Below are 12,692 nucleotides of genomic sequence, written 5' to 3' on the forward strand. Positions count from 1 at the left end.
GTGAGGCCATTGCCCCCTTGCTAAACCCTCTCCCCACAGAGTTGGTAAGCTGGTGCCACATCTGAGTCTCCATCAAGCTGGCTAACACTGTTTGACCTGCCTTGGAGATCAAGAGACTGTCACACCCAGTTTATGGGCCCACCAAAGCTGCTTTTCCACATGAAAGCTGGTATTGGCTCATGCTTTACAACTTCCTAAATCCTAGAAAGGACTGGCAAGAAATACTCCAAGTCATGAAAAGAAGGGACCTACAGCTAAGACTGCTCTACCCAACAAAGCTATCATTTAGAATCAAAGGGCAGATAAAGAGCTTCCCAGACAAGAAAAAACTAAAAGATTATATGAAATGTTAAAGGGACAATTTAAGAAAAAGAATATCAAAACTATGAACAATAAAATGGGCAAAAATTCCTTATCTATCAACAATTGAATCTAAAAAACAAACTAAGCAAACAAGAACAGAGACAGAATCATGGATATGGAGAATGTTTTGATGGTTGCCTAATGGGACAGGGGAGTAGGGGAATGGGCGAAGAGGTGAGGGGACTAATCAGTACAAATAGGTAGTTACAGAATAGCCATGGGGATGTAAAGTACAGTATAGGCAATGGAGTAGCCAAAGAACTTATATACATGATCCACAAACATGAACAATAGTGGGGCGATTGTCTGAGGGAGTAGGGGGTGCTGGGTGGAGGGGGCCAAAGGAGAAAAATTTGGACAACTGTAATAGCATAATCAATACAATTTTTTTTTTTTTAAGACTGAGTGATGAGACACTTCAACCATGTCTGAGGTATAAAAGAGGTGCTATTTCTCACCAGCCCCAAGTACAGCACCAAGAATGAAAACAGGAGAGAAGGAAATCAGATAAGACTGTGATTTAGAGAAAAATGCAGAAGGCAGGGCCCTGAAACATGCACTATCTAGGTGAAAGCGTATCGCTGCTTTACTGTTTTTAAAGATGTGCTCTCTTCTACTTCTCTAAATTTTCCAAAATGCCTAGGCATAACATACTCTCATGTTATAGTGGAAAGAAAAACAATAACTACTGAAAAGGCATTCTATTTAACAGGGAACCTTCTTTGTAGGCCGCACACTCTGAAAGGGACTCATGTATCATCTGAGAACTAACAGGTAGGAAGGAGAAAAGGTAGGAGATAGGTGAAAAGCAGAGAATACGTGATTATGGTTTTTCATCATGTGTTTTTTTTCTGTAGACATTATTTTGACTGAAATATCTTTTAAGGACTTTAAGGAGGCAAATTACCAGTGGCAAATACCACAAAGAGGTCAAGTGAAAAAGAGCTAGATCACAGGTGACCTTGGAAAAGACCACTTCAGTAGAATACTAGAGTGGAAACCAGAGTGCAGTGGACTGGGGAATGAATGGGGAATGAAGGCCCAAAGAGGACAATTATACCCAGAAGAACTCTAAGGACAGGAGAGAAGAAGAGAAAGGATGATAACAAGAGGAATTAAAAGGAAAGGGAAGATTGATGTTGCTACTTTTGCATGTATGGAAAAAAAAACTTAAGCATGGTTTTAATTTGACTGAGGTGAGAAAGTGATGACAGGTGACGAAATCCAGAGTACAGAGTGAAGAATAAGCCTTGTACAGGGAAGGGATATCTGTTATTTAGAAATAAGAAATGAGATAGCGGTGGTTTTGGATAGGGAGGCAGGATCTGGTGAGATCCAGCTAATTACAGGATCACGGAGCGCTTCTCTCCCCTAATAAAGTGTATTTGGACCATCTTATTCCACTGCAAGTTCATTTGGAAAATAATCAGATGGGAGAATTCTGAAAGCCTAAAAACTAGCTGAGATTAAAGTTGCTCGTCATGCCACCTGAACCTGAGTGATCAGTGTTAAAACATGCCAGAATCAGTATTTTAATTTTGGGGATAACATCTAATTGCACTCTCTGAATTATGATCACAACATACAGCATCATAATCCTAGAACTACTTTTTTAACTGTGTTCTCTCTAATTAACCTAATACAATAGATCATTTGGTGACTAAATATCACAAAAAGAAACTGATGTTTATGACAAATTTTAGAAATGTACTTTGAGTAACTAGTACGTTTTCAAATGAAAGTGCAAATTACAAGATAAATCGGCTGACTTTCTTTTAAACTGTGGATGACTGAGCAAAATTTACCCATGCTTTTTGCTTTTTAAAATTTCTGTTAATGACCTTCCATTCTAAAGTGTGTCTTCCTCTAGGCATTTATGCTCCTGAAACAGTGTTGGGTTACTCCATGTGAGACTTGCCCTAAGTAACCTGAAGCCTGCAGATTTTAATATAATGAAGACATGTTTTTCCTCCAAAGGTTTTATATTTTTAAAGATTTTATTTACTTATTTTCAATGAGAGGGGAAGGGAGGAAGAAAGAGAGGGAGAGAAACATCAATGTGCAAGAGAAATATCAGTTGGTTGCCTCTCGCAAGCCCCCAACTGGAGACCTGGTCCATAACTCAGGCATGTGCCTTGACTGGGAATCGAACCAGTGACCATTCAGTTCACAGGCGGCACTTAATACACTGAGCCACACCAGCCAGGCCCACAGGTTTTATTTTAAATTAAGGTGTAACTGAAGCCACAGTTTTGAGGCTGCAAAAATAGGTAACCTCATTAAAAATAAAAAAGAGTTAAGGGTATTTTGAAGCAGGCTGACCGGTTTTAAAAAGTTTTGGAAATAAAACTATATCTGTGGTGGCAACAGACACACCAGGGTGTTTCAAAGGCAGCCCTAGCTTGGGAACATCAGGATGTCAGGGAAAGATGGTAGTGAGCTTAAAGGGAAGTATTCATTGAGCAGTTTTCACTGTGCATCCTGGATTACTAGAATATGATACAGTCAGACTTTAGTGTAACACTGTTCAAACCAGATTGAGGATTGTTTACAATACCTGGGCAATTTGAAACTTTGTGATTTCAATAGTGGTATCAATTAACCAGAACGTTTTGAGTAATGTAATCACAGTGATTTATCACTTCGCAAGAATGTGTTTGTAGCTTATAAACAGGCTACCATGGACCCCTTTTATCTCGCATATAACTGAAATAATGAATTGCAGTCTTGGTATCACTCTACACTAAAAATTACAAGCAGGTTCTTAGAATTGAAATAAAACTTTACTTTCATCATCTCATCAACCATTTTTTTTTATTAGTCTGCAATCCTTGCCATTCTGCCCACTCCTGGTTCTGGTAAGCCTTACTCATTGGTCTTACCCTTACCTTTAGTACCGTTTTTTAATCACTGACTTTTTTTTTTTTTTTTAATTACAGTTGACATTTGATATTGCATTCATTTCAGATGTACAACCTAGTGGTTAGACATTTATATACCTTACAAAGTGATCCCCCAGATAAGCCGTGCACCCACCTAACACCATTTATAATTATTACAGTATTACTGATTATATTCCCTAAATTACATTTAACATCTCCATGACTATTTTATAACTGCTAACTTGTACTTCTTAATCCCTTAACCTTTTTCACCCAGCTCCCCAAAGCCCTATCCATCTGGCCATCATCAGTTTGTTCTCTGAATCTACAAATTTGTTTTTGTCTTGTTTATTTTTTTTATATTCCACATATAAGTAAAATCATAGAGTATTTATCTTCCTCTGTCTGTCTTATTTCCCTCTAGGTCCCTCCACGTTGTAACTAATAGTAAGACTTCCTTCTTTTTCATGGATGAGTAATATTCCATACACTACATCTTCTTTATCCATTCAACTTTTGATTGGAGCAATTCATCCATTTACATTTAAAGAAATTATGGATGTACAGTTATTACCCCTTTACTGGTTTGATAGCTTTTGTAGTTCTTCACAGTTCCTTTCTTACTCTTTTACTCTTCCTCTTTTGCATGTTGATGACTTGCTGTAGTATTATATTTGGATTCTTTCTACTTTATTTCTTATGTATCTCTTGTAGAACCCTGGCTGGTTTGGCTCAGTGGATTGAGCGTCGGCCTGAGAGCTAAGTGTCGCTGGTTCGATCTTCCAGTCAGGGCACATCAGAGAAGGAAAACTCTGACTCCAAAAAACCTCCGCTGCCTTGCGGCATACCTCTTCAGGGGAAAGGCTAAGGGAGTAAACCCCGACAGAAAATCCGGAGCCGGAGTCCCTAAGGCGGTTTGACGTTGTAGTCAACACCGGCAACTCCTGCGGCGCACCTGAAGCCAAGCTGTATTGACTCCGTCTTTCCCTTGGACCCTTCAGCTGCGAAGAGAGGGGGTGTCTGCTGCATGGGCAACAGCAGACCCTCCATATCACCCTGCCCAGGCTCTGTAGCTTCAGCTCCACTGGAGAGGACACTCCAGCGTCATCACAAGATGTCAATTCAACACGGGAGGAGACAGATACCGTGTCACTCCCGAGTTGGACTGCACAGCCATTCTCGGCGGTGCAGATACTCTTAAGAAGCTACACCATCGTCTCTCGAGACGGACGGCTGCCGACGATCTCTTGTAGATTTTTGGTTTGCGGTCACCATATGAGTGATATATACCACGCTATGTTTACAACAGTTTATTTTAAGTCAATGGTTGCTTAAGTTCGAACACATTCTATAATCACTACCATTTTTACTTACCCCCTCCACATTTATGTTTTTGTCATTTTTTTACTTCTTTCATGTATATGTTTATGTGTATCCCTTAATTTACTGTTGTAATTACACAAATCTTCCTACATTTTTTGCCTTTTAACCGTTGCACTAGTTTTAGTGTTGATTGATCAAGTGTCTTTGTTATATGTTTGCCTTTGTTGGTGAGAATTATTTTCTTTGAGGACTGTCTTAATATTTCTTTTTTTTTTTTTCTTCTTCTTCTTAAAGAACCAGTCAGGAATGAAGAATACAATAATGGAAATGAAGAATACATTAGATGGAATCAACAGCAGATAAGAAGATGCAAGAATCTAACCAACAATTTGGAAGTAAGGTAATAGAAAACACCCAATTAGAACAAAAGGAAAAGGAATTCTAAAAATAAGAATAGTTTAAGTGACCTCTGACACAAAATCAAGTGTAACAACATTCAAATCATAGGGGTACCAGAAGGAGAAGAGAGACAGCAAGGGATTGAAAACCTATTTGAAGAAATAATGACCGAAAACTTCCCTAACCTTGAAAAGGAAAGAGCCCTACAAGTCTAAGACAATCAGAGTCCCAAACAAGATGAAATCAAGAGACCCACACCAAGACACATCATAACTAAAATGCCAAAGGTTAAAGACAAAGAGAAAATCAAGTAAGCAGCTGCAGAAAACAGGTAGTTACCTATAAGAGAGGTCTCATGAGACTATCCGCTGATCTCTCAACAGGAACTTTGCAGTACAGAAGGGATTGGCATGAAATATTCCAAGTGATGAGAAACAAGGACCATATCCAAGATTACTCTTCTCAGTCAAGCTATCATTTAGAATCAAAGGACAGATAAAGAACTTCCCAGATGAGAAAAAGCTGAAGGAGTGCATCACCACCAAACCCCTATTACAAGAAATGTAAAAGATAAGAATCACTGCTTGTTTACATACTCTTTGTGTAGCCTTTGATGCATCTTTCAGGCTAACATGTCTATACTTTCCTTCTATATTGATTCACTCGCCTCTAAGTTATAGTCATGCTTTCATTGTTCATTATTCTGATTCTCTTTTGATCTACATTCTCTCACCTTGAGCATTTCTTTCTTGCTCAAATCCAGATCTCACCTCTAAGACTAGAGTTCTTCTGTGCTCTCCTAATGAAACTGCTTGCCTTGCCTCCCTCTTTAAAAATTACTGATAACATTGGTTTCATTCAAATCTTTGCTTCTAAGCTCTTAGAAACATGCTAGTCTCACACCCAAACTTTACATTTTCTATTAGGTTCTACTTTTTTAATACCCACTTGCTACTTCTTTACTCTATGCTTACCCTAGTTCTTGGCTGCTTACATTGTCCCCTACAATAGCCTGTTCCTTCTCTTCTAATTTTTCTTCTTAATAATTCTAATTATTCAGAAATTTACCAAAATTTTATTGCCCTTTAATTGTATTTTCTAATTCATGCATTCACTGTATGACTGACAGAGCTACAAATAAGCAGAATCACTAATCTTGCCAACTAAAAAGTTTAGAGCACACACACACAAATGTAGAATTTTTAAAATATTTCACTTATTTATTTTTAGAGAGAGGGGAAAGGAGGGAGAAAGAGAGAAACACCAATGTGCAAAAGAAACATCAATCGGCTGCGGCTGGCTCTCACATGCTCCCAACTAGGGACATGGTGCACAACCCAGGCATGTGCCCTGACTGGGAATCAAACCGGCGACCTTTCAGTCCACAGGCGGGCACTCAATCTACTGAGCTACACCAGCCAGGGCCAAGTGTTGAATTTTTTTAAAAAAAACCTAAGTAAATGCTGATTCTGTTTCTTATCAACTTTAAGCCTTATATTCCAATGACCCTGCTCAAATGGAATTTTCTCTATGCCTAACTATAAGCATCCATCACTGTCTACAGAGACACAAAGTGATATTAGGAGGGGGAAAATGCACACATATTAAACTACACATTGCCCAAGAATTTTCCCTCATAAAAGTACACAACTTGTCTTTAAAGAGCACACAAGTGTGTTTTCATCCAAGTTAATGATTTATTAGTTTTCAATCAAAAGTTGAAAACCCAAGTTTAATTTTTCAAAGTTAAGTCTTAGGCTATAAAACTGAACATTCCACAGGAATGAAGGAAGAGGAAAACCAACACTGAGTTTTGGGTTTTAGGTGGACCACCTGAATGATAAAACTGGTAAAGGGAGACCCTGTATCAAACCACTGTGGTGGAAAGTGGTACCCCAAGGGAATGAGAGCTGTGACTGGGGAAAGGGGGAAAATTGTAATAACAGAATCAGAAGATGCCTTTATGAACCAATGATGATATGTGCCAAGATCTGAAAGATCTAATTAACCCAACTCTTTGCACCTGAGGGCAAAACAAACCCAAACAAAGGGAAGCAATATATTATGTCTTCCCCTAAATCCCAGAGAAAACAACACGCCATCAAAATACTGATCACTGTACAATCACAAAGTGACACAATCATCAGACTTCAGGATCAAAACAAAAAACTTACACATAGAGTAAATAAAAACTTGAAGCTGGAAAAAAGTTATAGTGGCATGATAGAAAAAATACCTCTGTAAGTCATCTTTCTACCACACTGACTTATCACTGAAGATATTCATGGAGAAAATAAATAGCCAAATCAATGAGGATGCAGAAGACATCCTTCCACTCAGTGGCATTTGGCCTCACTTGCTTCTCAGGTCTCTTTTCTCCAAGGAAAAGGAAACTATGTGATTTTGAACAGACAACAACAGAGAATAAAAAGAAATACTGTACCCTCTCTTTCTAGCCAAAATTTAATATTCTATTTGTCCTTTAAAATTGTGTTTTCCACTAGCTATTCTACATGAAGGAGAAAGCTTTAAATCTTAGAAACAATTATCAGTTCACTATGGCAGGCTAAAAGAAATCAGAGTGTGCTTCTTATAAATGAAGGGCAAGGCTCAATACTCAAATGTCATTTTATTCTCACTACAGAACATACCTGTGTTGTCCTTAGCAGTGACAGGATATATAAGAAGAGTGAGAAGTTAAGAGCACAAGATTCATAGACAAAGATTACCCTGAACCAACGCAAATTGTATTAGAGGGAAGAGAATACTTATAAGACCAATTCTTCTAAGGAATTTTGACACTGAATTGAGTTTAATACATCATGTGTCAACTACCTGTTTTTCTTGGGATCACAGGTTAGATTTGTTCATCAACACAGATAGCATATATTTGCTTACAACGACAGGTAAGCTATCCAACACCACACAGCTGCGTATATAAGGTTAAAACCCCATTTTATAATAAATGATGCTTTCTTTCAAAGTAGAAACATTATGTTTTCAGTCAAACTAATACTTAGCTGTTCACAAAACCATCTCGATTTTCAAGGCATATCAGGAGAGACAACTCTGAAATGGGCAAAGACTTAAAATATTCTCCCACTAAATGCCTGATTTTCTTTTCTTCCTTTACCTGATAATGAGCCTGGGCTTGCTGCGCTGAGTTCAAGGTGACATTGCAGAGTTTGCAGTATAGGGGCTTACACAGCTCCTCCAGGGCAGAGTCTTGCTCCCCTCCCTTAGGTAACTCTTCTTCCCCTGCCAGAGGTACAGAAGCCTCCTGCCCAAAAGGCTTCTGCGGCGAATGCTGCAAGGTTCCTGTAGACCTGGCGGCCACTGACATAGGAGGAGAGGATGAGGGCCGCTTAGGCAGAGGAAGCCTGGAGTGTTGCAAGAGGATCATTGGGTAGAAAAGCCTGGGGCATAATCCAATGTGTGAGAAGTCGGGTCTTCAAATCTGAATCAAAAGCAAAAACACACTCACTTAAAAATGTGACCTAAGCAATATGAAATGTAAATGACCACACCACCTCACCCGTTTTTCCATTTCCTCAACCCATTTTTGAGACTTCTGCCTCATCTGGCTGACTGCCCATCTGTTAACCCACATTGACACGAGGCTCTTCCACTAAAAACAGGTTTATAGATTTGGCTGTGTTTCACTTGGCATAGCTCCAGCTGTGGTCCCTCTGGCCCATGAACATTAATAGCATTGCATCCATGACTAATCAAATCTAAAAATCACATGGCTGAAATGGACATCAAAGGTCATCTAGTCCAGACCCCTTCCGTCAAGCACACTTACACTTAAACACTCTTAATAATCATGCATACGCAAAATTCCACCAACTAAGAACCTCAGCAAATGTCTACTTTCCATCCAAATTAGTCTTTCATCCAACTATATTTTTAAAAAGAATGAAATAAAAAAATGTCACTTCTCAGAATCCTTAAAGCACTTCTAGAACTAGCTAAAATATCAAGGAAGCCTAAGAATAACTCACAGTTACCATGTGACAAAAATACATTATAGTGTACTTTCTGGGAGGAAAAATAAAAAAGTGTTCCTTCTGATCAACTAATAATACTTAAAAAGCTGAGCCAATGATTCCTCCCAGCAGAGGTTTGCAGACAGCCTATAGGCCATGTAGCCATAGATATGTTCTGTTTAGAATACAGTGTTTTGTTTTTCCTTTAGTTTTCATTTAAAAATCAAGAGACTCATGGCTTCTCTTGATAAAAAAGACGATTTGGGAACATTTGGCACACAGTCCTACATAGACAACAATAGCTAGTTAGTGCTGAAAGGCACAGTCTCTGGCAGCCACGCCGGCCTTCCCCAGGCCACTGAGTCTAGGACTTCACTTCATATAGCCCTGAACTACATTCACGGGTCCCCAATAAAACGAGAATATTTTCTCTCACTCTATAGGTAAGTTACCTGCACAAAAATAATATACGAAGTAAATGTCCAATGAGGTTATGGGTCACACTACCACAAGCACCAACAGAAATCCAGTTCATCAGTCTTTCAGTTATTTATTTTCCCCTTCTTATTAAATAACTGATAGTCTCTATTCTGTTTCCCTCAGAAAAGTTGCAATATGTTCCAATCCCTCTTCAATTTTATCCATGATTTCTCTTGCCTCCCACCCAGATGGCATCTTCTAACCCTGAATATCTCAAAATAAACCACAGTACACACTTTGAGTTCCCATGATTCTAATTAACCCAAATTAAAATATTTCAAAATCCACTATTCCTTCCACTCTATTATTAAAAGCTCTTTTTTTGGTCAATAGAATACGGCTATTTTAAGTTGCTGAAGTTTGCTACCTGCAATAGAAATGTGTATGCTTAATGATAACAATAGATTTAATAAAATTAAGTAACTTTTTATAAGTTGAAAGTCTCTTTTACCAATTTAATAAGTAAACACATGTGGAAATCACAATCGAGTAACAACCTTTATACTAAATTCAGGGTCTTGGGGCAGCAGAGAATATCAGTGCAGTGGAGAAATAATGTGCTAAGAGCAAAGTATATAAATTATTAGTCATAGTATTTAACTATCAATCATAACATCTAGAAAACCAATATTATTATTATTTTATTCTTAGCAGAAATATGAGGTCCATATCTCTGGGAACATAAAGATTTAATCTGAACAATACAGATTTAGAACACTTAAAAAGTCCGGTTCTCTATAATCACGTTATTCCTCTCAATTAAATCAAGCAAAGACATTCAGAATGCAGACTGATACATGGGCATTTTTACAAGGAAAACTAAGGCAACAAAGACCTCTTTTTCAAAAACGTTAACTACCTAATTACAATTCATAATATTAGAAGACTACACATACTACCTGTACAGAGACACATTCATGCTAAATTGTCATAAACAAGCTGCCAGTTCAAAAGAGAAATGGTGGACAAGGGTGTCAAAACATCTGGATAGAGAAAATCATTGTTATAAACAGAAAATCAAATGCTACCAATTGTTTAGACATGTCTGGACTTGTTTCATGGAGGCTCACTCCCACTTGAGGAAATCGCAGCATGTGTCTCCCCCAGTGTTGCCTACAGATTTCTATCAAAGGCCTTCTCAAAGCATGGAGGTATAAGAGGTGATAAAATCCCCTGAATTAGAGAAAAAATGCTCACCAAGTACAGACTTAACTATTACCAAATTTTATCTTTATAATTTTTAAAGACTAGATATTCCTGTATTATTTTTGTAATATTTAACAATCAAAATAATGTCAACTTCCAAAAACAATGTATGACAATTACATCAAGTATTAATGCATTTGCAAATAAAAATTAGCATAAAATACAAATCTAAAGAAATAAAGCCAAGGCTTAAGTGAAAGCATGAATGGTGACATACATAAAGACCAAAGCATATGTGACTCACACCCATTCAACTACTGCATTGGGCTAAAAGAAACTAAGTTGATGGCTGATGTAAACAAAATATTCCTCAGATAATAAAAGCCATTCAATTTGATGCTTAAAGTGGCATAAATGAAAGATTAATGGTGGTTAATGTCCCGGTTTGGAAGGGGTTGAGGGGACAATAAAGAAAATCAAAGCTTCATGGTGTACCCTGTTTAAAGAAAGAGAATGATCGTAGCATAGTTTTCATGATTGGACTGGGGCCTACTTTTCACATACTGTTTTAAAGCTAATCACTTTCTCATTTGGAGACAGCTACAGATGAAAGAGAACAGTATAAAGGGACAGGTTAGTGGCACCTCGGCAAAGTAGCCAAGTCTCTTATTGGCAATTCTGGAAATGAGGAAGACAGTGAGCGTTATTCAGAGGTCATCAGAACACAGCCAGAAGGATTGAGAGAAAAACAGAAAAATAATCAGCCGAGACAAGGTGTATCATCTAAGGAAGACTCAAAAGAACGCAAGCATCTGGGGAAGAAGAGGCCTTTGTGAATTGGCCAACGTCTTCCAGTCTCAGTTGTGACGGTGCCTAATCCTACGGCACCGTTTACATATTTGAATCAAAACTACAGCATCGCCCACATACAGTTACCTTACATTCCTAAAACGTGCACGCACACACGCGAGCACGCACACAAACGCACCTCAATCCCTTAAGGATGCCATCACGAAAGATGGAATCCCCGTCTCCCAGGAGGCGGGAGCCACTGCCAGAGTCAAGGGAACTTGCACGCCTAGACACCCAAATAGAGCACGTGAAAGGCTCAAAAACAAGCAGATAAATAAAAGCCGCACAAGCCTGTCACGTGGAGAGCAGGTGGAAAGACTGCAGCCGAAAGGATCAGTAGTCCCCGCGGCTCTTGGGCTCGTCCTTAACGCCCCGAGGCTCTGGTTCGCCGCACTTACCGGAACCACCAGGAGTCTGGGCGACGCGTTCGCCCTGGACGCCTGCCGCCCTCGTCCCTGTGCGCCAGACTCGGCCAGGCTCACCCCGCCTCCTTCGGCGCAACTTTCTCAGCTCGTCCCAGCCGAGCCCTCTCCTCAGCTGAAGGCTGACTCCAAAGTCAGCCCTACCGGACCTACAGGGAAACAGCTGCAGGAAGTGACTGCGGAACCGGGAGGCGGCGGAGGAGGAGACTGAAGGCGCCGGCCCGGCGTCGCCACTGCGCATGTGCACGGCGGAACAGGCTCAGAGGCGCAGCGGTGTCTTCAGCACCCAGGCGCGCGGGGCGCTCTTTGCACAGGTGCGCACCTCGCGATCCAAGGGGCTCTGGGCCAGAATGGGAACAAAGGCAGGCGTCAAAAAGAAGATGCACCACCGTCCATCCTGCGGACAGGTACTGAGAGATATTCATCGTATGAACATCTGGAAAGTTGATTCAGAGCAGAAGCCTGGACAGCGCTTCTGCAACTTTCATCTGCTGTCATTTAGACCTAAAGCTCTTTTATTCCAGCTGCGCCCTCCGTCTTTTGGCTGCTGGCTGAGGAGGCTGAGTGAGGCTGCCAAACGTCCAGGACCCTTTAAACTGCAGCAACAGAATGTTTAAACCGCATTCCTCCCCAAATGGAAGAAGAACTTGGCTGCATACTCAGTGGCCTCCAATCACACGAGTGCCCAACACACACACACACTTACACACTCGCCCTATCCCCCTACACATGGGCAAGAAAAAGGACTTTGTCCTGACCCCTGGAGCCTCTTCTGCAAGACAGGAAAGACCAAAAAGTGATTGGCTAAGGCTAGAATGTCATATATTCTCAGTCAG

At 39.8% G+C, this 12,692-nt stretch overlaps 1 protein-coding gene across 1 annotated transcript in view; it reads right to left on the reverse strand.

Moving 5' to 3' along the window:
* Positions 1-12,039, reverse strand: part of ZMAT3 (zinc finger matrin-type 3) — a 29,872-nt gene extending 17,833 nt beyond the window's left edge. The window contains exons 1-2 of the mRNA XM_090274087.1: positions 11,833-12,039; positions 8,101-8,424 (exon numbers count right to left, since the gene is read on the reverse strand). Of these exons, the coding sequence (XP_090130213.1) occupies positions 8,101-8,370 (270 nt within the window). The 5' untranslated portion in view covers positions 8,371-8,424; positions 11,833-12,039. The remainder of the gene's footprint in view (positions 1-8,100; positions 8,425-11,832) is intronic.
* Positions 12,040-12,692: the final 653 nt, after the last annotated feature.

The sequence above is a fragment of the Furipterus horrens genome, unplaced genomic scaffold, assembly GCF_987537825.1.
Source record: "Furipterus horrens unplaced genomic scaffold, mFurHor1.1.pri manual_scaffold_1, whole genome shotgun sequence".
NCBI classification, from domain to species: domain Eukaryota; kingdom Metazoa; phylum Chordata; class Mammalia; order Chiroptera; family Furipteridae; genus Furipterus; species Furipterus horrens.